This window comes from Perna viridis, chromosome 1, assembly GCF_037379345.1.
Source record: "Perna viridis isolate PV_CMFRI_1.1 ecotype Kerala chromosome 1, ASM3737934v1, whole genome shotgun sequence".
Taxonomy (NCBI): Eukaryota; Metazoa; Mollusca; class Bivalvia; order Mytilida; family Mytilidae; genus Perna; species Perna viridis.
In genome coordinates, this window is record NC_142445.1 from 26,066,498 (window position 1) to 26,088,995 (window position 22,498).

Sequence of the window (22,498 nt, forward strand, 5' to 3'; positions counted from 1 at the left end):
ACTGTCATCGAATAAAAAATCTTTCGACATATCTATAATGTATCAACAAATATGACATATCAGTAGTTATTTAGAAATCCTTTGACATATGATTTGTAATTCATAAAATATATGTTGTGGTCATTTCGTGATGAATCATGAAATCATATGTTTCGAAACTGTCTCTAAGACGTTTAAATTTTTCAGTGTCGTAATCAAGAAAAAATGAAATCCGAAGTGGCAAGTCTTTTGCTGATATTTGTTCATACATAATCAGGAATAGTACTTTTTCACCTCCTCTTGAATACATGCTTTCCATTCTTGCCACATTTAATTCAAACCAATTAGATTTTAAAAAGTTCGACGACATCACCACAATTTAGTTTTTTGCTTTTATGGATTGCATTTGCAATATTTTCTGCAATATCTTTTCCTGGAAGAAAATCACGTTTATGAAGACAGAGTTTGAACCCGAAATTGTTTTCTAGCTGTTCCAACATCTCATTGTGCACGATCTTCGTCAGCATATGATATGAACGCATTGTACAAAAAGTCAGTTATGTCTTGACTCGGCAGCGTATTGTAGCCTTGATACTTCTATTTCGCCATGTAATACAAGTAGCGAAGTTTCCATCGATACCTATAGGCAATACTGACAACAATAATAATCATAAACATCAGTACGCCAACAGATAGTGCTACAATCAGGTAACCGAAATTGAAACAATCTTTTAGCAGTTTCTTATAGACAATTTTAGGATCTTTCAAATCTATTATCATTGTGTCATCCTTAGGACACTTGTAAGTTTCTTTATGTTCGATGGCAACTTTTGTCGTGAATAACCACTCAATACATTTGATACTGTGACAATTACAAACCAATGAGTTTCCTATCAAGTTGATTTTAATTTTCCATTTATGTTGGTTTTGTCGAGAGCTTGACAGGTGTTCCGTGGCAGGTATTGTATCTGATTATACGACAGGTCCAAACATTCAAGACCGTGCATGTTCCTAATGTTGAATGTTACCTGAGACAAAAGATTATAACTCAAATCTAGGTGGAGTAGAGATGCTTTGGATCTGAAGAACTGGAACGGTATAAAACTTATTATATTTTGGCTCACATTTAAAACTTTGAGTTTATGTAAAGTTGATAGTATTTTTCCTCCTTCGTCTTCTGGGATGATGAAACCAAGAAGATTCATTTAAAAAGAGAGTCTCAGTGCTGATCATATCAATGAAAAAATAATTGGAAATATTTGAACAGTAATTAGGAGAAAAATCAACATGTTTCAATTTTCTTGCATTTAAAATAGGTCCAATCAAAGGCATTACTAAATTGTTGCTAGAATATAAATGTTCAAGACTATTATCAGACAGGTTTATTGTTGGTACAGGGAAACGAAAATTTGATCTGTTAATTTAAGAAAAATATTTGGGTAATGGCAAATTCAAGGGAATGTCCTCTCTGAGAAAAAAGGGCGAAAACACATGTCGTTTAAATATTTTCCCTTTAATAAAATCATGTGTTGCGAACTGATAAGACACATTTAACATGGTGGTTGCAAGAAATTGAGTTTCAAGCAAATAATCTCCGTAAGAAAAGCAGTTGTCCGCAGCTGAAATCTTGACAATGTCGAAGGCAGTTTTGGCAAGGCGCCTATTTCGATAATCTGAATTCGGTTGCTATCCATTTCCAGCTCTCTCAAAGATGTATTTTTTATGGTTCAAACAACTTTCGAGGAAGTTCTACGTTACGATGAAAAGTTTCCAATATCTAATTAATTTTAGAACTTGAATTGAAGTGAACTGTAGATCATTGAGCGCATCGACTACCCCTCCGAATTTTAGATAAATGTCGTATGTTAAATCAATCTTCGTTAGGTTCTCTAAGTGGCGAAAAGTTCCAACAGGAATCTTCTGCAAAGGGCAAGCATTAATATCGATTATTTCCAAATTAGGCATATTACTTAATACGTTAAATTCTAATTTCTTCAAATCACAAACTCCTGTTACGTTTGAAATTTTAAACGACTTCAAATTTGTCAGATTTTTAAATTTGTTGCCAAGCATTTCGTCATTATCACCATCCAAAGATACGTTTTCAAGATTTAAAAGATCTGAAAATATTGGTGGATATTTTTGCCCAGCAGTGTAAAATCCAGTATTGTTTTCGATGTTCAAATCTCTTAAATTAACCTTCATGTTCAAAAAATATGATCTTTGTATCTAAGTTAAGTTTCGATGTTCGAAGTGATCTTAGTACATGAAATGATCCATTAAATAAAACTGAAATAATATTGTGGGATAGATCCAATTCCAGCAAAGTCAAGGAGTTCTGAAATAAATTTTCCGGAATTGTTGATATGAAATTATAGATTCATTATAACATATCTTTGAAAACTTGGAAGTTACCTGTGGAGTAAGTTGTCATGAGGATGACAAGCAAAAAGATGAGTTTAAACATTCTGTACAAAATGAAATGCATCCTGTAAAATATTTAAAAAATGTGTACGAATGATATGAAATTTAGAAGCTGTGTGGTCATATGTTGATTCCGCTGAAGCAGATTTTACCCGCGTTAACCGCATTTGATTTTTCAGATTGTGGGGTATTTTTCTAAATGAAATCAGACTTGATGTAGTAATAAGAAAATCAGGATTTAAGATTTGTCGCTTATCAATTATCAAAAGGTATTAATTGTGTGCCATGAATTTACGAAGACGACAAAAGTATTTTGGATCAAAAGAAAAACAATAAAGGATATCCCGCCCAGTACGGTAAAAAATATTGATTAAGTCGTCCAAGACGGAAGTAAATGTCGCTCAAGTCGGAAATCGAGTCAAACAAAGAAGAGGGAGCGACCTTGTATATATATGTATGTATGTATTTATATATGTGTGTGTGTGTGTGTGTGTTTAAATTCTAACGGAAGCTACCAACCAGTAGCTCTTGCTCATTTATATTATCTTATAACATCTTTATCGATATCATTTTATAATCCTTTATATATATAAATATAACTTAAAATATTTAGTGGCTGTGATAAGTAGACTTCTGCAATGAAAGTCGTGAACGGGTGAACTGATCGATGCATTTCAAAGTATTAGTATTCCAATTATATGAGACATGCTTCATCAACTGTTTTAAATACAAGAATAGGACAAAGCAACATGCACAGAGGATCACGGAATTTATTGTACAAATATGTTTTTTCTCTTTTTGAACTACACATATAATCTTTTCATTTTCGAATTTTTGACGTAGAAAAGACTATAATGACATGCATGTACCACAAATCAGATGTCTGTCAGATTTTCCAAAGAATCCGCATGATGATTCCAGGACTAGAGTGTTTGAAAGGATTACACGGAAAAAGACATATTTGGACTATATGTGTGAAGTGATATTTTATGATATTTGTCAAGATAAAGTATCTTCATAACTTATAACAACCCTTTAAAACATTTTTTTTTTATAAAAAAAGGGGAAGCGTTCAAACCATTTGCATCCGTTTGTATACTCGTCTGACACATTGATCTCCTAAGACCAAACTTTCGCTTCACTTACAGTGAAAGCTCCTGGGTGAGCATTGGAATCCAAATTAAGTTATATTTTTTTTATTACGTGCAAAGTTAAGCAAGTAACAGCGTTAACGCCCAAAAGAAATTTATTGATGGACCTACCACTTTGGGGCTAAAATCTGTGGAAAATCAATATTCAATGCAAAAGATATTATAATGTTAACGTCTATCTTTACCATTCCATAAGGAAGGCAGCTGATACAAACAGTGTAACCATGGATTATTATTAATATCTATAATTTTAAATTCATTTACCCTTAGATGTGTTTCGAAAAATAACGTGCCAGAACATGCCTCACACAGATGTTTAAGTACATGTACATTTTAACCAGGAAGCATTTGGTCTTTGTTATATCATTATGTTCTAATATTTATGTGTGCTTACAAGCGCAAAAATCGTGAATTCCAAGGTGTAATACTTACCCTCTTTTCTTTTCCTTTCGAGATAATATTTGTCACATTCATGAACCGGCACTTCATACACGGATGGTTTTGATTTGTTATTTCTTTCGCGGGAAGCAATAGTTCCTTCTGATTCCTTAATTTGATTAATTTTTTTTCTCATTTTTTTAGGAAAAGAGGGGGTGTCGAAACCATCATGCTCAAAGTGTTTGTAATTTTACGAGTGTGTGTGTGTTGGTTTGTTTTGTTTTCATTCTTAACCAATGTTCATCAATAAAAACAATTTATGTATTAAAACAAAACCCTAATATTGCAAATAGCAATACCAATTCATTTTCATTAGATGTGGAAAATTGAGTATATACCCCATCTTGCTATGGATTCGCACTCCGATTGCCGACATGCTGGTGTCTTTACCGCTCGACTACAGATGCTAGGTAATTATAAAAACTTCAGGTCATACCTAGGATAGAATTTTGAAAAAAGCAAGTGAATACAAAACATAACCAAAAGGAAGAAAAGAACGAACAAATACATGTAATATGGGCTTGTTTCTGTATTTTACATGCGAAGATTTCCGGTGTACCCCCAACGTACGGCACTAATTATCTTTGGTAACGGGATAGTACACATACAATAGTTAATAAAAGCTCTTTAATGTCTTTTTTGCTCCGCGGGTTCAATGTCTCTTTCGTCAGAGCGAATGTTTTAACATGGCTTAACTACTTTTGCGAAAATGGTGCAAAATGTTTAATCTATTTAGTAACACCTTTATTTATTTCTGGAAAGAAATATTGAATTAATCCTTTGAATTAAATTTTAAAAAAGATAATTCATTTGTCTCTTAACCTGCCATTTAAGTCCAAACAGTAAAATTTTTCGGCAATGCATCTTCGTTTTTTTTTAATTTGTACTTTAACCTTATGGTGACAATCAATATTTTTTGGTATTTATGAAGTTTGATTCTAAGTCAATATTATAAACAAAAATCGATGCAATCGGATATGCAGACAACGTACTTGCTTTGAGAATGTATCCTCTAGTTACATATATTCAGATAGACGGCTTGTTTTTTTTTAATTGGCAACTAAAATTCGAACCATGATACCAAACAACTAAATAAAAGTAATTTATTTATATGCAGGCTTTATAAAATGTTTTGTTCTTATTTGGTTATAAGAAGAAAAGAAAGAAGTATAACTATCACGAGGAACCTAAGAAGCATATATGAATCAAAAACAATTCCAAAGATTATAGTGCCAGTTACATAAAATACAATGTGTCAGACATAGCATGTTATAAAATAGAATATTTCTCTCTTGTTACAAAGTATATGACGCCAGCCAGGCCAGAGCCATGCACAAATATTAATTTGAAACATATCATTAAAGATATCTTTATGGAAGGTATATATCTGATATCTATAAATAATATGAAATATTTGTAATATCATTTGACATAACTGTAATCAATTTATGAAAATAATTTGAAACACCTGTAATCTAATTACAAATCAGTTGACATATCTATAATAATCATACAATTGAAAAAAATATGGCATATCTGTAATTATTTATTGATCGTCATACAGATCGATAGCTGTATTAATTTATGTCCGTGCTTCTATTGAATTTCTTCGCAGCTGGGAAAAACTCTTCTGCAACATCATGTGGGCAACCGGAACTACTCAGCCATTTCCGCTACACTTAAAATGTTTTCCTCATAGTAACCAGACAGGCCGGGTCGTTTCGATTGATCATGCTTTAACTTTATCAGGTCAATATATATATACCATATTACAATGAAGATACAAAAACCCCACAAGTGACCTCTTAAGTGATAAAAATTAAGTAAAATATTTGTATGGTTAAATTTTAGAAGCAAAGAATGTCAAATTTAAAATTTCAATGCTTCTTTTATCTTTAACCAAAACATTTCGGTCTCTAATTCCTCTGCTGAATATTCAGCGTACGTCGCAGTATCAACCTGGATCAATTCTAGCATCCGAAGTGGCAAGTCTTTTGTTGGTATTTGTTCATACATAATCAGGAATAGTACCTTTTCACCTCCTCTTGAATACATGCTTTCCATTCTTGCCATATTAAATTCAAACATACACCAATAAGATTTTAAAAAGTTCGACGACATCACCACAATAGTTTTTTTGCTTTTATGGATTGCATTTGCAATATTTTCTGCAATATCGTTTCCTGGAAGAAAATCACGTTTATGAAGACAGAGTTTGAACCCGAAATTGTTTTCTAGCTGTTCCAACATCTCATTGTGCACAAATGAACGATCCTCGTCAGCATACGATATGAACGCATCGTACAGAAAGTCAGTAATGTCGTGACTCGGCAGCGTATTATAGCCTCGATACTTCTGTTTCGCCATATAATACAAGTAGCGAAGTTTCCATCGATACCTATAGGCAATACTGACAACAACAATTACCATAAACATCAGTACGCCAACAGATAGTGCCACGATCAGGTAACCGAAATTGGAACAGTCTTTTAGCAGTTTCTTATAGACAAGTTTAGGATCTTTCAAATCTATAATCGTTGTGTCATCTTTGAGACACTTGTAAGTTTCTTTATGTTCGATGGCAACTTTTGTTGTGAATAACCACTCAATAAATTTGATACTGTGACAATTACAAACCAATGAGTTTCCTATCAAGTTTATCATTAATTTTCCATTTATGTTGGTTTTGCCCAGAGCTTGAAAGGTGTTTCGTGGTAGGTATTGTATCTGATTATAAGATAGGTCTAAATATTTAAGACGGTGCATGTGTTTAAAGTTGAATGTGACGTTAGACAAAAGGTTATAGCTCAAATCTAGGTGGAGTAGAGACTCTTGGGATTTGAAGAACTGGAACGGTATGAAACTGATTCTATTTTGGCTTAGATTTATAACTTTGAGTTTATGCAAAGGAGATAGTATTTTTCCTCCTTCGTCTTCAGGAATAATGAAACCAAGAAGATTGTCATTTAAAAGGAGAGTCTCAATGCTGATCATATCAATGAAAAAATAATTGGAAATATTTGAACAGTAATTTTGAGAAAAATCTACATGTCTTACTTTTCTTGTATTAAGAAAAGGTCCAATCAAGGGCGTTATCAAATTTTGGCTAAAATCAATATGTTCAAGGTTATTTTCAGATAGGTTTGTTTTCGGTGCAGGGAAACGCAAATTTGATCTGTTTATGAGTAATTTTTTAAGATGTTTAGGTAATGGCAAGGACACGGGAATGTCCTCTCTGAGAGAAAAGGGCGAAAACACGTGTCGTTTAAATATGTTCCCGTTGAGAAAATTATGTGTGGCGAACTGATTAGACACGTTTAATACCGTGATCGTAAGATATTGAGTTTCAAGCAAATAATGTCCAAAGGAAAAGCAGTTATCTGAAGCTGACAATCGTAATAATGTCGCAGGCAGTTTTGGCAAGGCGCCTATTTCGATAATCTGAATTCGGTTGCTATCCATTTCCAGCTCTCTCAAAGATGTATTTTTTAATGGTTCAAACAACTTTCGAGGGAGTTGTACGTTCAGATGAAACGTTTCATATATCTTGTTCAACTTTAGAATTTTAATTGAAGTGAACCGAAGATCATTGAGCGCATCGCCTACCCTTTCGAAATGTAGATAGATATTGTATGATAAATCAAGTTTCGTTAGGTTCTCTAAGTGGCGAAAAGTTCCTGCAGGAATCTCCTTAAGAGGGCAAGCAGTAATCTCAACTATTTCCAAATTAGGCGTATTATTGAATATATTGGATTCTAGTTTCTTCAAATTACAAACTCCTGTTAAGTTTGAAATTTTAAACGACTTCAAATTTGTCAGATTTAGAAGTCTGTTGCCAAGCATTTCGTCATTAACGCCATCTAAAGATAAATTTTCAAGATTTAAAAGATCTGAAAATATTGGTGGATATTTTTGCCCAGCAGTGTAAAATCCAGTATTGTTTTCGATGTTCAAATCTCTTAAATTAACCAAAGGCCGAAAACATTCATATTCAAAAGTATGATCTTTGTATCTGAGTTGATTTCCGTTTAGTTTCAATGTTTGAAGTGATCCAAGTCCATTGAATGATCCATTAAATAAAACTGAAATAATATTGTGGGATAGATCCAATTCCAGCAAAGTCAAGGAGTTCTGAAATATATTTTCCGGAATTGTTGATATGAAATTATTGCTAAGATTTATAGATTCAATATCACTGTTTATTGTCTTTGGAATGGAATGCAATCTTTTTTTGGAACAATCAGCTATCTCACCTGTTGTTGTTTTGTTAAGATGTTTGCAGAAACATCTCTCATCAAACGAACACCTCTTTGTTTTCCCCAGAATAGAAATTTTCAAGACACCAGCTCCGCCACAAGTAGAATAAGCTGTCATGAGAATGGCAATCAAAAAGACGAGTTTAAACATTATGTACAAAATTGAACGCATCCTGTAAAATAATTTAAAAAAAAATTATACTCTGATGCAATAAAATTTTGTATGATTTAACAAAAATTAAAAATAAATAAAATTGCATTTTAGCTTAAGTAAATTGATAATGTCTTGACATATTTGTAAATTTAGCCAAAAGAAAGAAATATTTGTAATATTGAATAATACATAATCTGTGATAGGAGACTAAATAGGTTTGAATTCTTTTGTACTTGCTAAATTGTTTTGCAAATAATTTATGTAAACAACTGACACTTTATAGAGATGGGTAAAATGTATTTAATTGCTTTAGGTAATAGTTTCAATTGTTTAAGGATAAATAAATTAAAACAGCATTAAAACTACTTGTAGCAAGAAAACACCACCGCTCCACCAAGACTTTACCATGAACTAGTTTTCCCCAACAACAAAATGTCACTCCAAAAGATAGAGACTATATTAACGTGTCGGACGGGGAGGCAGTCGACATCTCGAGGAGCCATGCCATGCCCTCGACCTCTCCGCTCCGACCACACAATTTACGACATAACAATACTACAAAGATTTTTTGTAGTCTTGTAGATGTTTAACTTAAGCAGATTTCAACACAGAGATCAACCGTCAATTTTACACATCAATTGTAATTGTTGGGGGGGGGGTGGTGTTGAAGTATTAGTGAAGTGTCATTTGAAATAGAAGACAGTCTGTGGTAATAAAAATATCTAGTGTAAGACCATGCATAAATCTGACCCTGTGACCTCTAAGGACCGAATGCGCTCCGGGGACGGGTGTTGGAACACCAATTTAATTAATAAAACTACTTTTTATGTTTTCGTCAAAATTTTGAAAAAAAATGAGCAAATAATGTTAATTTCAGCCATAACCCCTTTTATAAATTTAAACTTCTTTTGGGATAAAATCTTGGAAAAAAATCCAGATTTCATACAAAACATGTGATTTTTTTCACTTTTAAGAGGTTATGTCTTTATCGTTTCCTTATAAAAACAGCTAATAACCAACGAATATTACATTAAATTAAATTACCCCTAGATGTGTTTCGAAAATAAAACTTATCAGAATGCACTTAACGCAAATGTTTAATTATTTCCTCTTACCTGCATATCATGGATAAGCAATTGGATACGAACAATGGCCATTGTAACCAGGAAGTGGTGGGTCTTAGTTATAACATTAATTTAATATTTCATATTTCAACACAAAACCTACATTTATTGCCATTATAGTAAATAGAGCGTGTACATGTACGGAAGCTGCTAATTTGTTATAACAAATAAAATGAAATTGCTCGATCTCCCTATAAGATTCCGTATATACATGTGCTTATACAAGCACAGTCATGTTTGTGGATCCCAGTTTATTTATTTCCCTCTTTTCTTGTACTGCCATTGTTTCTATCAAGAACATATTCGCCAAATATTTAACGAACACAATGAATTGATGATAAAATGTGCTGACATCAAATGAATCCAACCGTGTGGCCAGTCGTCATTTCATGTGAAGGGTGCGTATAAATTGAGCGACATTGTCTTTTCAGCGACTATCTTTTGAGCGATGCTTTTTGAGTAATTGCGTATATCATTTGAGCGACATCAAATCAATAAAAACGGCATATAAATTCAGCGACATATTTTTTAATTGATTAAATACAGATGTACATAAAATTCACATAAACGGTCCACCAGTTCGCACTGGTGAAAACTAGCCCTTTCTCGAATGTATTAGTTCAACTTCAGTGAATCGACCAGTATTTTTTCCCTTCTGAATATCACTGAAAAGATTAAACGACAATAAATAAAGACAAAAATATATTAGTGAAATACATTTAAAATGGAGATTGAGAAGTACACAACGAATCGAGGGAAAGAAGGTATAGTTGTTGATGGATTTAAGTATAGGCTTGACAAATCATATAGTGCCACACATCTTTGGAGATGTATAAAAGCCAAATGCAAAGCCCGATGCAAGACAGATTTAACGGATTTGATGATATTGGATGGACGTAATGAGCATAACCATGAAAAGGAAGAAGAAAGAAAGATACAGAGACACAATATCAGACAAGCTTGCAAGAGAAAAGCTGAAGAAGACGTTGGCCTGATAAGACAAGCTGTTTATAGAGTAAGGTATGTTCAATAAAAGTATTATAATATGATCATGATTACTAAAAATGAAGAAAACAACAAAAGTGTTGTTCCATTGCTTATCTTATTATTAAACATATATAATGATTTTGTGTCATATAAATTTATTCCATATCCTATGAGTTCCTAATATTATTTATTTGTTTATATTTTCAGGAGAAAGACAACGCCAAAGCTACCAAAATCAAGAGAGGAAACCCACGAAAATCTTAAGGACTACGATTTGATGTCTACAAATTTAGAGAAAATGATGTACATCAATGATGCTGAGACGGGTATTATTATGCTGACTACAAAAAGCAATATGGAATATTTTTGTGAGCCCATTGTGGAAATTTTGGTGACGGGACATTCAAATATTGTCCAAAGTTTTTCTACCAACTTTACACATTGCCTGGATATAAACACGGACGCTACATACCATGTGCTTTCTTCCTGCTTCCTTCAAAATCAAAGGAGTGTTATATTAACATGTTTCGTCATCTTATTACAGTAGCAACAGATTTAGGATTGAACTTTACACTTACCTCTATCCACTTGGATTTTGAAGATGTTGTTTTTGAAGCTGCCAGAGAGTTTTGGCCAGAAGTTTTAATTAAAGGTAATTTTTTAAGCATAGTTTTTATTGTAAGATAAGACAGATACATGTAATTTAAAATATTAACGACAAATATATACTGATGTTATGTACGTATCAAATTTAAAACACGTACATCTAATTTCAGGTTGTCATTTCCATTTGTCCCAAGCTTGGTGGCGTAAAATACAAAGTCTTGGACTTGCTCAGGAATACAAATGTTCAGAGTCCGTTATAGGGAGATGGTTGAAAGTATTTTTCGGTCTCAGTTTTCTTTCACATGTTGAAATTGAGGAGTGCATGGCCTTTGATATTTGCTCAAATACACCTGAAGACCCACGTGCTACAAAATTTGCAGATTATATTGTGCATAACTATACAGAGGCAACCTCACGTTATCCTCCGATGATTTTGGTCAGAACCAAGACTTGATGTTAAACGGACAACAAACGGATGCGAGTCTTTTCACAAGCAGCTTAGTGAAATGTTTTATAGCCATCATCCGAACATTTATGATTTTTTGGAGAAGGTCAAACTTATCCAGATATACAACAGTCTTAAGATAAGAGCTTCTATGCGACCAATGCTTTTGACTATTAACGAAAAGTCAAATGTGCAGCAGATGCGTGAATTCCAGGAACAGTACAGAGCAGGCGATATCTCAAGACTTGAGTTCGTTAAACTTATGGCATACAAGTCTCAGCCGGTCATCAATTTATAACGATTGTGTACATAGAAGTTTTTAATAGTACATTATTTTTAACAATTGTAAAGTATTTTATATAAACTATGTGGTTTCAGTGAACAATAAACAAACACTATATCCTGCTCAAAATCCTACTTCCACCTCCCCGTGGTGAGCAGGGGACACTGACTAACGGAAGAGGTATTAAGTATTTTTCTCAGATAAATGTCGCTGAATTTAAAAAATAAAAAGTCGCTCAATTTATATGTATTTTGTCGCTGAAAAGATCATGTCGCTCAAATTAAAAAAATGCAAAATGTCGCTCAATTCATCATCTCCCCATGTGAACAATTTCATTTCACGTCACTGCCAATAGCAATCTATTACATAAAATAATCTCATTAACATTTATCATTTTTGTTTTTATTGATGATTTTTTTTCTTATCTGTCTATATTACCGCATTTGACTACAAATACAATGAAAAATGAAAATTAATATCAGATAAAAACATTTAAGATACACATAAAATTGTTGGTTTTATGTTGTACAGTTAGCAACATTCACAAGCCGGCTTCATTTGGAACCTGTCCAATGAAGGCGCCGATTCATGAGAGAAGATCAGGCGGACACCCCCATAAAATTAAAGAAAATGTATTTTTCTTTGCATCATAATCTTGTTTTAGTCTCTTCACTCGGCCTTTAATTCTATCACGGAGATGCTCGTTTCTGTGAGTTTAGCGTTCTATTTGCGCCTGTGTTACGTTTGCGTCACTTACTTTTTTACAAATTTGAACTAAATTGCCCCTAAAATTAATTATTCGGTTAAATTGAGCCAGTTTGATAAATAGATAACAAATGAAAAAGGAGATGAGATGGAATGTTGTAAGCATTGGAACAACCACCAGAATTTCATTACAGCTCGTCGTCCATTATGAACAACTCAGAACAAATTATTTCTTATTGTCTCCATGTCACAACCTCTATTTCTAGGGGGTTGGTAGAAGTAAACTCTAATCTATAGGGTTCTATGCTTTATTGCCAATAAATGTTAATGCCCTATAAAATACAGTTATATTCAATACACAGCACAAGATAAATAATAGCATCTTGCACATAAAGATAACATAAAAATTAACCATGTGTGTGAATGTATATTTTAGTACATTTACATATCATAGGAAAAATGTAACATTTGAGTAAATTTAACTAGCTAAATATGTAGTTTGACTCCATTTGATTCCATATTCAAATGTAGCAAATTATAAGAAAATGGTAAATTATCTAATCAAACATATTAAAGAGCAAAACAACAGCATTAGAGTATACGCGATTTAGTGCATACAATAAGCGTAAAAAAACATAGCAAAGCAAATACATAAGCAAAGCAAAAACTCAAGAATACAAAACACTTAGCTTACCTCACATATCGTGCAAGAGGCACATTTGTAAATGGTCACAGGAATAGTAAGTCTCCAGTACTACTGTATTGTACCTGAAGTATCAAAAATCACTTATTGTATTTATAATTTAAAACAATTACTTTATGACCACAGTGTGTGATCGATTTAAAGACTTACACTTTTACTTTCGAGCGGTCCACTCGAACTGTTAAATGAATCAATCATTAATCGCTATTATTTAAGCATAGTAAAATAACATTACAGATTTGTGTGTTTAGGTAAATTATTATGAAAGTTACACAATCAATCAATCATTCATACCGGACTTTCATACGAGGTAAAAATGTTAATTTCAAGACCATTAACATGCACAATTAATCTAGGAATGTTAAAGAAACTAACCTTAGTAATAGTTAAGTTGAAATCAGATGCGAATATAAGTTGAGTTGATAAGAATATAGGTTGCTAGATTCGGATAAACATAAAAACAAACATGTCCGTTCAGATACTTAGGTAAGAGTGTTCAAATGAAAAAGGAATTAACACGCGACAATTACCAACCAATAGATGACGAGAAAAGAAGTGCGTACTAATCAAGCATGAAAAAGAATATAGAAGATTACGACTAGATTGCAATACAATCACCAGTTCCCGAAAGCTCGTCTGTCAATCGGTCCAAGTCAAATAGTAAAACATAATACACATTCATACAAGTCAAATATTTTATTACACAATACATAAAATATTCATATAAGACAACATTGCAGACTATTACATCCATACCATTTCTGTTGCCTTCCTTTAACATGCTACTTCTGTAGTACATGTATTTGGCGCTCAATCTACCAAGTACAGCGCACGTGATTGAATTGTCCTTTAAAATACTGTAAACAGAACAGTTTTTTTTTGTTGTACACTTCCATTCCATCTCATTATTTTAATTCAGTAATTAATCAATTTAGTTTCTCCTGACCACTGACGAACTTGTAACGTACGTACAATACCATACAAACTTGCACATACTCTAAGTAATTGAAATACGTGTACAGATAGACTGGCACAAACGACCTTTCCTCTCAAAGGCTCTCTAAAAAAGTGTAATTGGCACAAAAAGGTATTCTCCTTATGTAAATAAACGATTAAATTATCATTTTTAAATCACTTATAACTAGTGAGGTAATTCCGGAAACTTGACCAAGGTGCGCTTCGGTGTTGGCTCTAAAATTATATATTATCCGGGAAATTTCGTTGCTACACAAACAACATGGAGGATAAAATGTTAAATGACTGATAAAATTGCAGTTTCTTACAGTTGAAGACTCCTTAAGAAATCAAAATGGCAGCTTCAATGAAATCTTCAGACCCTGAGTTGAAGACCTATTTAAGATCTAACAAATTGCCCGATGTGTACGAGGTAAATTCTTGACATCGAAATACATGAAAATAATTACAAATCGTGATACCAATGATAATCTCCAGTTTGTTTTTACGTTAAGATTTGTTTTACAATGAAAGAAATTAGCAGTAGACCTACAAACCGAGTTTATGTAAAATCAAGCAGGTCTATGATGAAATTGACCCAAGTTTTAAAATGTACAGTGTTGTCTATGTAAAATAATGATGCCATTGTCATTGATGGGTCTATGACTATGTTGACAAAAAATTCAGTTTCTAACACTGACATACATGTGAACCTACCGCTGGTAGGTCATTTCTACCGGAATGAAAACCTCACTACAGTTCTACCGTGGAAACAGAAAATCTACCGCTTTCTGAACTATCAAATTATGTCTAGAAACCCCAGTATTCAAACCCCAAAATTTGTGTTTTAATCTCATTCCTTTGATTATTTAATGAGCCATTAATTTGACAAAAGGTATTAATTGCTGTCTAAACAGGTAAAGAAATGTTTTATAACCGATAAATATTCTCTGTGGAGCAATCAGCTGATCATGTTATCGATGATGATTGACTATTAGAAAAATGGCTCCTGATTGAATACATCACCGTTTTATGGACAGCCAATCATTTTCTATAGATTAATTTAATTTGTCAATTACTGTCAATTTAATAGCCTAAATTTTGTGGAGCCACATGTGTTAGCAAATTTTAAAATTACCATTCTTGATTCAAAATGTCAGTTGCCTCCCTTATAATTCTTACTTTTTATTTTCTGTAATTCCCAAGTTAGGTTTGCAATAAGTAAAGAAAATAATACTTCTTTAGAATCATGATGATTTTGGAATTTGGTATTAGCATTATTGAATATTTGTCACATTTCCCAAAATATTTAACCTCATAGTATGCAGTTAATGAAAAAAAGGCTTGCACATCAAATTTCCAGTTGTCTTGGTAATGGTCTTTAGAACCTGAAATTATATAATCATGGAAGGTGGTGCTTAAATTTGAAAATACCTTATGGCATTAGAATCAAGAAATAGGTAGAAAATCTTTCTCTGGAATACTCATCATAGTATTTAAGGGAAATAAACTTCAAGTATGAGGTTGTCCATAAAATTCACACATAATTTCCTTGTGCTAGGAGAAAAAATAAAAAAAAACACCCATTAAAAACCTCCACTTTTCAAACAAATCTCCAGCTGAAAAATGACAAATCTCCAGTTTTGAAGGAACCACTTTATCACATGTCTGCACTGACTTTTAATCCTACAAAGTATATGTAGTGCATCAAAATATGACTAATTCTAACACTGTAAGTGATACAAAGTGTTTTATTCATTAAACTGCAACAGTGCGTTTCAGGGAAATGAAGTTATTAATGATGCCAATGTGTACTGGTCAGAGTGTAGATTATGCCATTTTCAAAACGGAAGTAACTGTCCCCAATCTGCTCACCAAAAAATCTATTAGCTTAACTAAAAGTACCTACCTACCTACGAAACAAGAGTATTACTTTTTTGCCCAAGCTTATTGATAATCTACAAATTAATTGGTACAAAACCAATTCATATCAGTTGATCAAGACAAAAAAAAAAGAATAGAAGTATGACATAATAAAACCAGTGTTCTAGGAATTTGTAAAATTTCAGGTTTTCTCAGGAAAACTCTAAATGAAGTTTAACTACTCCACATTTGAAGTTTGCTTTCCAAACTTAACAAATCCTTTAAAAACTTCAAGTTTTTGACTTGCCAAAGGGAAAGTTGAGCATTATTATCAACTTTTCCACACTGAAATTTCCCCTGGGTGACAGGAAAGTGGAACCATAGAACACTGAAAATTGGACAAGACATGACTAATAAGCAATTTCCTGACTTCAAGCAGATGTATGAAAATACAATGGGAAGTGTACACCAATTATGATTTGGTAAATGGTATATATCCATTCAATGGACTCTATTGGTGTAACAGTTAACTCAAAGAACAACAGATACACAATTTGTACTTCCTAGTATATTTGTATGCCATTACTTTTAAAACAAAGCAATGTGTGTGGCATAGCAGTTACAGTGTAAATTAAAATCTTGAACTTGTATGAAGTTGAACTTAAAATGCTACATGTAAGATAGCAGTTAACTGTTATTGTATCTAAATGAAGTGAAAAAATGAAAAGCTGATGAAGTTCAAATAACAGTTGAAATTAATAGATACAGATAGAAAGCCTTTTAAGAGAGGAAATAAATAAATAGTCATTCACATTTGTAAAAAGACAAATTTACAAACATATCTAACATTTAAGTGAACTTGAACCATTCGAATGAACAAAGGTTAGATCAGATCATCTAGATGATGAAGAAAACAAGTACTATCTTTAAAAAAAAAGAAAGCAGATGTAGTAAAATTTTGTATTTTTTCTTAAAATTTTCTACACTTCATTCAAGAAAATAACATGACACACAATTTCAATTTTCGATACAGTTTTTTATCTTGCCATTAAGTTATCAATATTTGGCCATTCGGGACACAGAATTGTTATTAGGTGACTTGTATTTCCATAGGAGTGCATCTTAAAGATCAAAGGGTAAAATGCCACATATAATGTTTAAGCAAAGGGTCATAGGTGTATCCATTGTATTGTTTGCTGTCAGGTAGCTGAAAAAACAGTTTGACTGAATTAAAAGAATTGTGTGACCAAATAATTACAAGGACGCATTGCTATAGTATAGAGCCCAAATGACTGTATGCATCATTCTCTGGCTGAAGTTACTTTAACATTTTTTTTATATACACATATTGTTACCTCTTTTTATTTCAGGCTTTACTAACTGGGCTTGCTATCATGTGTCCTGAGGATCCATTACAGTTTTTGTTGGATAAGCTGAAATTTCTTAAAGATGGTGGTTTAGAAGAGCTCAACTGGTAAGGAAACTTTAACAGATTGAGAATCATACCTGTTAGCTTAACCTTTGGGACAGTTAATGTTTGCGATTCTTTCCAATTGAACTGTCTCATGTGGTAAATTTGCTCCAATTGAACTGTCTCGTGGGAGATTCTAACATAAAAACAAATTTTTTTGTGTAAAAATTCAGTAGACTGTTCCGTGTTAAGTCTGTGAGCATCCTCAGTATACATTTCTGTGAGGTTGGGCTTGGGTAGAACAAAAGGATTTTCTTGTGGAAGTTTATATTGAGCATGCTCCACACTTGTTTGTCGATTGTACCACAGTAAGCATGAATGGGTCTATTATTTAATATTTTTCACATTTTCTAAAAAAAATTAGTAAATTTAACCAAAAATCTCTCAAAAATCTTACATTAAAAATTTTAAATTGATTTTATTGGAGTCTTCTCCCTAATGTGGGAGGGTTAACTGGTATAGAGAATTTTCTATAAAAAATAGTACAATGTAGTATGTTGAAAAGTTGTATGTAGTGATATTAACATCATTCAAGTCATTATACTTTGTTTTAAATTACATTTATCTGATCACTCACTAGAATTAATTATTTCATGTTTAGCTTAGAAGTGGAATTGTTAAAAAATGAAATGTTGTGTAACAAAAAAGGTACCAAAGTCGTGACTAAATTCAATAGTTGTACTATAATACTAAGTTTAATAAAATAGTTTAAATAAAAAGAATCATGTATAAATCAAAATCTCATATTATAACAATTTCTAAAATGTCAAAGTATGAGACATTAACAATCTAATACCTCTGCGAGTGCAACATAGGGAAATTTCAGACACCCGAGGGTAAGATTTTAGTGTTCTCTAATGAGGCGCCATGGATGTTTGATTCATTGATCTTTTCCACACTTTGAGTTAGTTTTCAGATGAAATGTTTGAATTGAAGTGTGCCTGCATTTAACAACTGATCATTTATGTATCAAGCCAGTGATACATGACTAGGTGTGAAATTTAGGTCACTTCAAGACAGTGTAAACAAATCACTGGTTATTCTCAATAAAATTATTATTTTAGAAGAATTTTCAGACATGTATTTGATATTGGTAAAACATGATAATGCATTACTCTTATTCAATTGTGACAATTGTTTTTACATAAAAGAGTATGTGTTTTATCTCAATCCGTGGGAGAGATAAGGAAATCTCGCCCAGCTAAAAATAGGAATTTTCCTGTCTCTTTAGTGAGAAAAAGCTTTGAAGGACAAACATTATGCATCAATTGAATTTTGATTCCTTATTGGTTTTCAGGGACATGTTCGTTGATATTGAAATGAGACCAGTAGCTAAAGTAATTTCAGAGAGTAACCTGGACTTTATCTTTAATCTGGATGATGAAAGCATGATTGTAAGTAGAACAAAATATAGCTCTTAATTTTAGTCACATATATATTATATATATAAAATGTTGTGATAAATATAACTCTCACTTTTATCAGTATGAAGTTTATTTATTTTCTGTGATGTGAAATGAGCATTAATCATATTTTTACAAAAAATGTAGAATTTTTGTTATGCTGTTAAAAGATAAACTCTTTTTAGACAATGCTTAAGCCATTAATAATTATTGTAATTTGTAGATTTGTTGCATCTTTATTTTCAAATGTGGTCAAGAAATGATTTGCTTTGCTTAAAATTGTCTTTTTTACATCAAGCCTGTTTAGTTTGCTGGTAGGTAATTTCCCTTTGATGATTTTTATTGAGAAAAGCCAGAGCTGGAGAAATGCTGAAACATTATGAGATCACAGTTTTTCTTTCATTGTTTTGAATTCAAGAACTACTAGTAAATACCAATTTGAAAGCCTGAAGGAGGCTGACCTAGCGTAAGGGACATAACTCTTGAAATCAGTGATATGTTTGTTTCATATTCAATTTCACCAAAGCTTTTCAATCCTTCCTTTGAAACAGAATGAAATCAGTCCAATGTACTGTGGTGATTACATAAGATTGATGTAAAATGGTGAATACAAATGTTCCTATGATTTGTAAGAGTTGTGTCCCTTACCCTAGGTCTACCTCCTTAAACCTGCATTTAAATAATCAGTTACATAGTACACGTATATAAAATGTGTTACCAACCACAGAATTTTACTGAATTACTATACTCTTTAAAAAGTCAATCATCAGGGAATGAAGAAAAATGTCATGAAGTAAAAATTGTAGACTTCCTTTTCAGGGTGCTCATGATAGAGTAAGATATAAAATCTATAAAAACTAGTTCAATATTAGATCAACATTACCTAATGGCCAGACTTGCTTTCTCCTATAATTACATTTATTTGTTAGATCTTCAAATTTCACACAAATTATATTTAAATATATTGGATATTAATTAAGTTAATCAAATTAGTAACAAATATACACATATATTTAGTAGAGAGACAACACAGAATACTCTAAATAACTTAATGTACATGTCATGTATTTGAAACTATATAAAAATACTAATCCATTAATTATAAGTTACTGAACCATATATTGGTAATTTCTATACAATAATGTAAATCCTGTACTTAAAAACTCTTTCCAAACACAAAAACAAATATTTTATTTTTTTTAAGTTATTTATTTTGTTAGTTCTGAGTCTTGCCCTTCAATGACTTGATTTAAACTTTTTATGTTGCTCTTCATAAAATTTGACATTTTTGTATAATTACAAATGTACACGTATGCACAACAGAATATATGACAAGTCTGACCAAAGACTGATCGTACCAAAAATTAGCCCCAATTATTCCTGTATATTGTGTTTTATAAACTTAAATTTCTTAGGTAGCATTTCTGGAAATACCTGGCTCATAAACCGTCTTTACAGAATGATAAAAATATTCTTAAGAAATTAATTGAAATTTTGTTAAGTTTTCTAAAGAATCTTAAAGTAATAGAACTGTTATTGTCACCATAATATTATAAAACAAATGTTTTCTTTGCACCAATATCCTGGCTTAGTCACACATCCCTATCTGCACAAAGCATTAATTTCTATTTTTTGCAGCTTATTGTGGCCTACTCCTTTAGCAGTAGATGCTAATTAATTACCTTGCGTACATTTTAGGATTTTTTAGATATCCCAATCAACATTCAGAAAGGTGTCGGATATTTTGGCGGGAGATTTGACGGATTGATGCAAAACAAGATAATATGGGTAGAGAACTCTGCATGTTCTCAGCTTAATTTTATACATGTGCTACACTGTGGTTTGAACTCACTCTTGTGTTCAGCTGGATTTTTCTTATAATTCTAATCTAGAAGTTCAGACGGAGATTTTTTTATTTCATACATTTCTCCTTCTCCTTCCAAAATATTTGGAAAGTTTCCTGTAGTTGGTTGTAAGAAACTGTTGTTTTCTCATTTTTTTTTAATTTTAGCTCTGGACATCAACGAATCTTACATATTTTGCAAACTTTGGAAATTAAGTAAATTATTTACTCATTAAGTTCACCCTACATTTATTTGGACTTACTACAAAATGCATTGTGAATTTTTCTTTTGAAAAATGACCTCAAACTTTTATCTCCAGTTATCATGCATACAGTACATTTTGTAAATAAAAAGTAAGAAACTATCAAATTCAGTAAATTGACAAAGTCCAAAATTTTTATTCAATCTAAAATACTGTTTAATTTGACAATTGCAAAACAATTTTTTTTCATTTAATGTTTTTGTGGTTTTAAATCTTTGATGTGCCGATTTAGTGATTTCTTATTATATGGGTGGTATTGTGTTTTGATATGTTTTTAAAGTGTGCAGTAACTGGGACTGTTTTCTGATTTCTAATCCAATACTTGTATCTTTCTGTTCTTCAAAGAGAATTCTTTGTATCTGGAATAGGATTTTAGTTCTTTGAATAATCTTTCAATAATGCATTATGTAGATCAACTGAAATAGTGGATATTCAGGGTTTGAAATGACCTTTGAGTCAAAAGGTTCAAGGTCACGAGAGGTCTACAAATTGAACAACTATGGAATATCCTGAACCTAGATAAATCTGATCTCAAAGGTCCTTTTCAAGATAAGATAGGTCCCTCACCTAAGACCTTCTCTTACAGGGACTGCTGTGAGGGTGTTCAATTAGCCCTTAGATTTGAACCATAGTTACCAGCATTTTTGTATAGAAGCATGTAGATTTGAAAATTGTGGAAACATTTCTTGAATGATATATTTCAGTATCACAACCAAGTCTACAGGGCAGTGTTGGCTTGGATTAAAAGTGTTGGCCGGGTAACAATCGTAGAGATATTTGTGTGTGGGATTTTTTTATTTTGATCTAAGATTTTTTGTCTTTTGGTTATTTTTTTTCATGAATTTTGCTTTCATTATTTTTAGGATCTGTTTTATTCTTCAGGATTGCACAAAAAACTAAGTTCTACTGAATATGTTTTGAAATCTACAAACATGCTACACAAATTTTATCTTTAGTTTAAAATTGAAATAGTTTTTTCAAACTCTTTAATTTTTAGGTCATGAAATAATTTAAAATGAAAAATATATGAATAATATCTATACATTTTTGTACGTTATTTTGAAAAATATAAACATTTTTTGACTGACAAAGTAGCATCTAACAGCCCAAAAGGCTCTAAATCAATGTAATGTACATTTGTTTTGTAGTTTTGAAGTTTAAAACAGTCTATAGGAAAATGATCTGTTAGCTTTGCAATTTTAGACTGGATGAATTATCTAAATACATTGTATTAAGTTGAATAAGTTTTTCTGTAGACATATTTAAAAATGATAGGAGAAGAGGCAAGTATTCAGCTTGAAGTTGAAGTGTGTATATTTGATCGGGAGGCGAGTATCATGTGTAAATTCAAAATCATTCCTGTTCATTTCTTGTTTTCCAAATTATTTTAGTTTCATTAAAATTATCATTGTTTAGTTATTTGCATGAGTTATTTTATAGCGAATA

At 31.9% G+C, this 22,498-nt stretch overlaps 3 protein-coding genes and 1 pseudogene across 11 annotated transcripts in view; 2 read left to right on the forward strand and 2 right to left on the reverse strand.

Moving 5' to 3' along the window:
• Positions 1-2: 2 nt before the first annotated feature.
• Positions 3-874, reverse strand: LOC148627972 (toll-like receptor 4 pseudogene; annotated as a pseudogene).
• A 4,358-nt stretch (positions 875-5,232) lies between these two features.
• LOC148627973 (toll-like receptor 4) lies at positions 5,233-13,901 on the reverse strand. 5 transcript variants are annotated; one of them, XM_088582400.1, is made up of 4 exons: positions 13,631-13,901; positions 13,247-13,320; positions 9,447-10,191; positions 5,233-8,421 (listed from the first exon to the last, which is right to left on the reverse strand). In XM_088582400.1, the coding sequence occupies exon 4, from the start codon at positions 8,418-8,420 to the stop codon at positions 5,862-5,864; it is 2,559 nt and encodes an 852-aa protein (XP_088438526.1). In that variant the 5' UTR covers position 8,421; positions 9,447-10,191; positions 13,247-13,320; positions 13,631-13,901; the 3' UTR covers positions 5,233-5,861. The 5 variants fall into 5 exon arrangements, with proteins under 5 accessions (XP_088438526.1, XP_088438555.1, XP_088438516.1 ...); XM_088582429.1 differs by lacking the exon at positions 9,447-10,191 and having other exon boundaries at positions 5,233-7,852; positions 8,246-8,421; positions 13,631-13,899; XM_088582390.1 differs by lacking the exon at positions 9,447-10,191 and having other exon boundaries at positions 13,631-13,900.
• On the forward strand, positions 10,187-12,455 carry LOC148627974 (uncharacterized). Its single transcript, XM_088582510.1, has 2 exons — positions 10,187-11,165; positions 11,290-12,455. The coding sequence occupies exons 1-2, from the start codon at positions 11,036-11,038 to the stop codon at positions 11,571-11,573; spliced, it is 414 nt and encodes a 137-aa protein (XP_088438636.1). The 5' UTR covers positions 10,187-11,035; the 3' UTR covers positions 11,574-12,455.
• A 573-nt stretch (positions 13,902-14,474) lies between the features above and the next one.
• LOC148627975 (F-box and leucine-rich repeat protein 13-like) overlaps positions 14,475-22,498 on the forward strand; it is a 40,922-nt gene continuing 32,898 nt past the window's right edge. The window contains exons 1-4 of one of the 5 annotated variants that reach the window (XM_088582551.1): positions 14,475-14,642; positions 17,443-17,546; positions 18,841-18,937; positions 19,766-19,780. In XM_088582551.1, the coding sequence (XP_088438677.1) occupies positions 14,565-14,642; positions 17,443-17,546; positions 18,841-18,937; positions 19,766-19,780 (294 nt within the window). In that variant the 5' untranslated portion in view covers positions 14,475-14,564. Of the gene's footprint in view, positions 14,643-17,442; positions 17,547-18,840; positions 18,938-19,765; positions 19,781-20,644; positions 20,735-21,756; positions 21,811-22,308; positions 22,336-22,498 lie in introns of all 5 variants that reach the window. The other 4 variants (XM_088582529.1, XM_088582538.1, XM_088582546.1 and 1 more) reach the window with 4 other exon arrangements.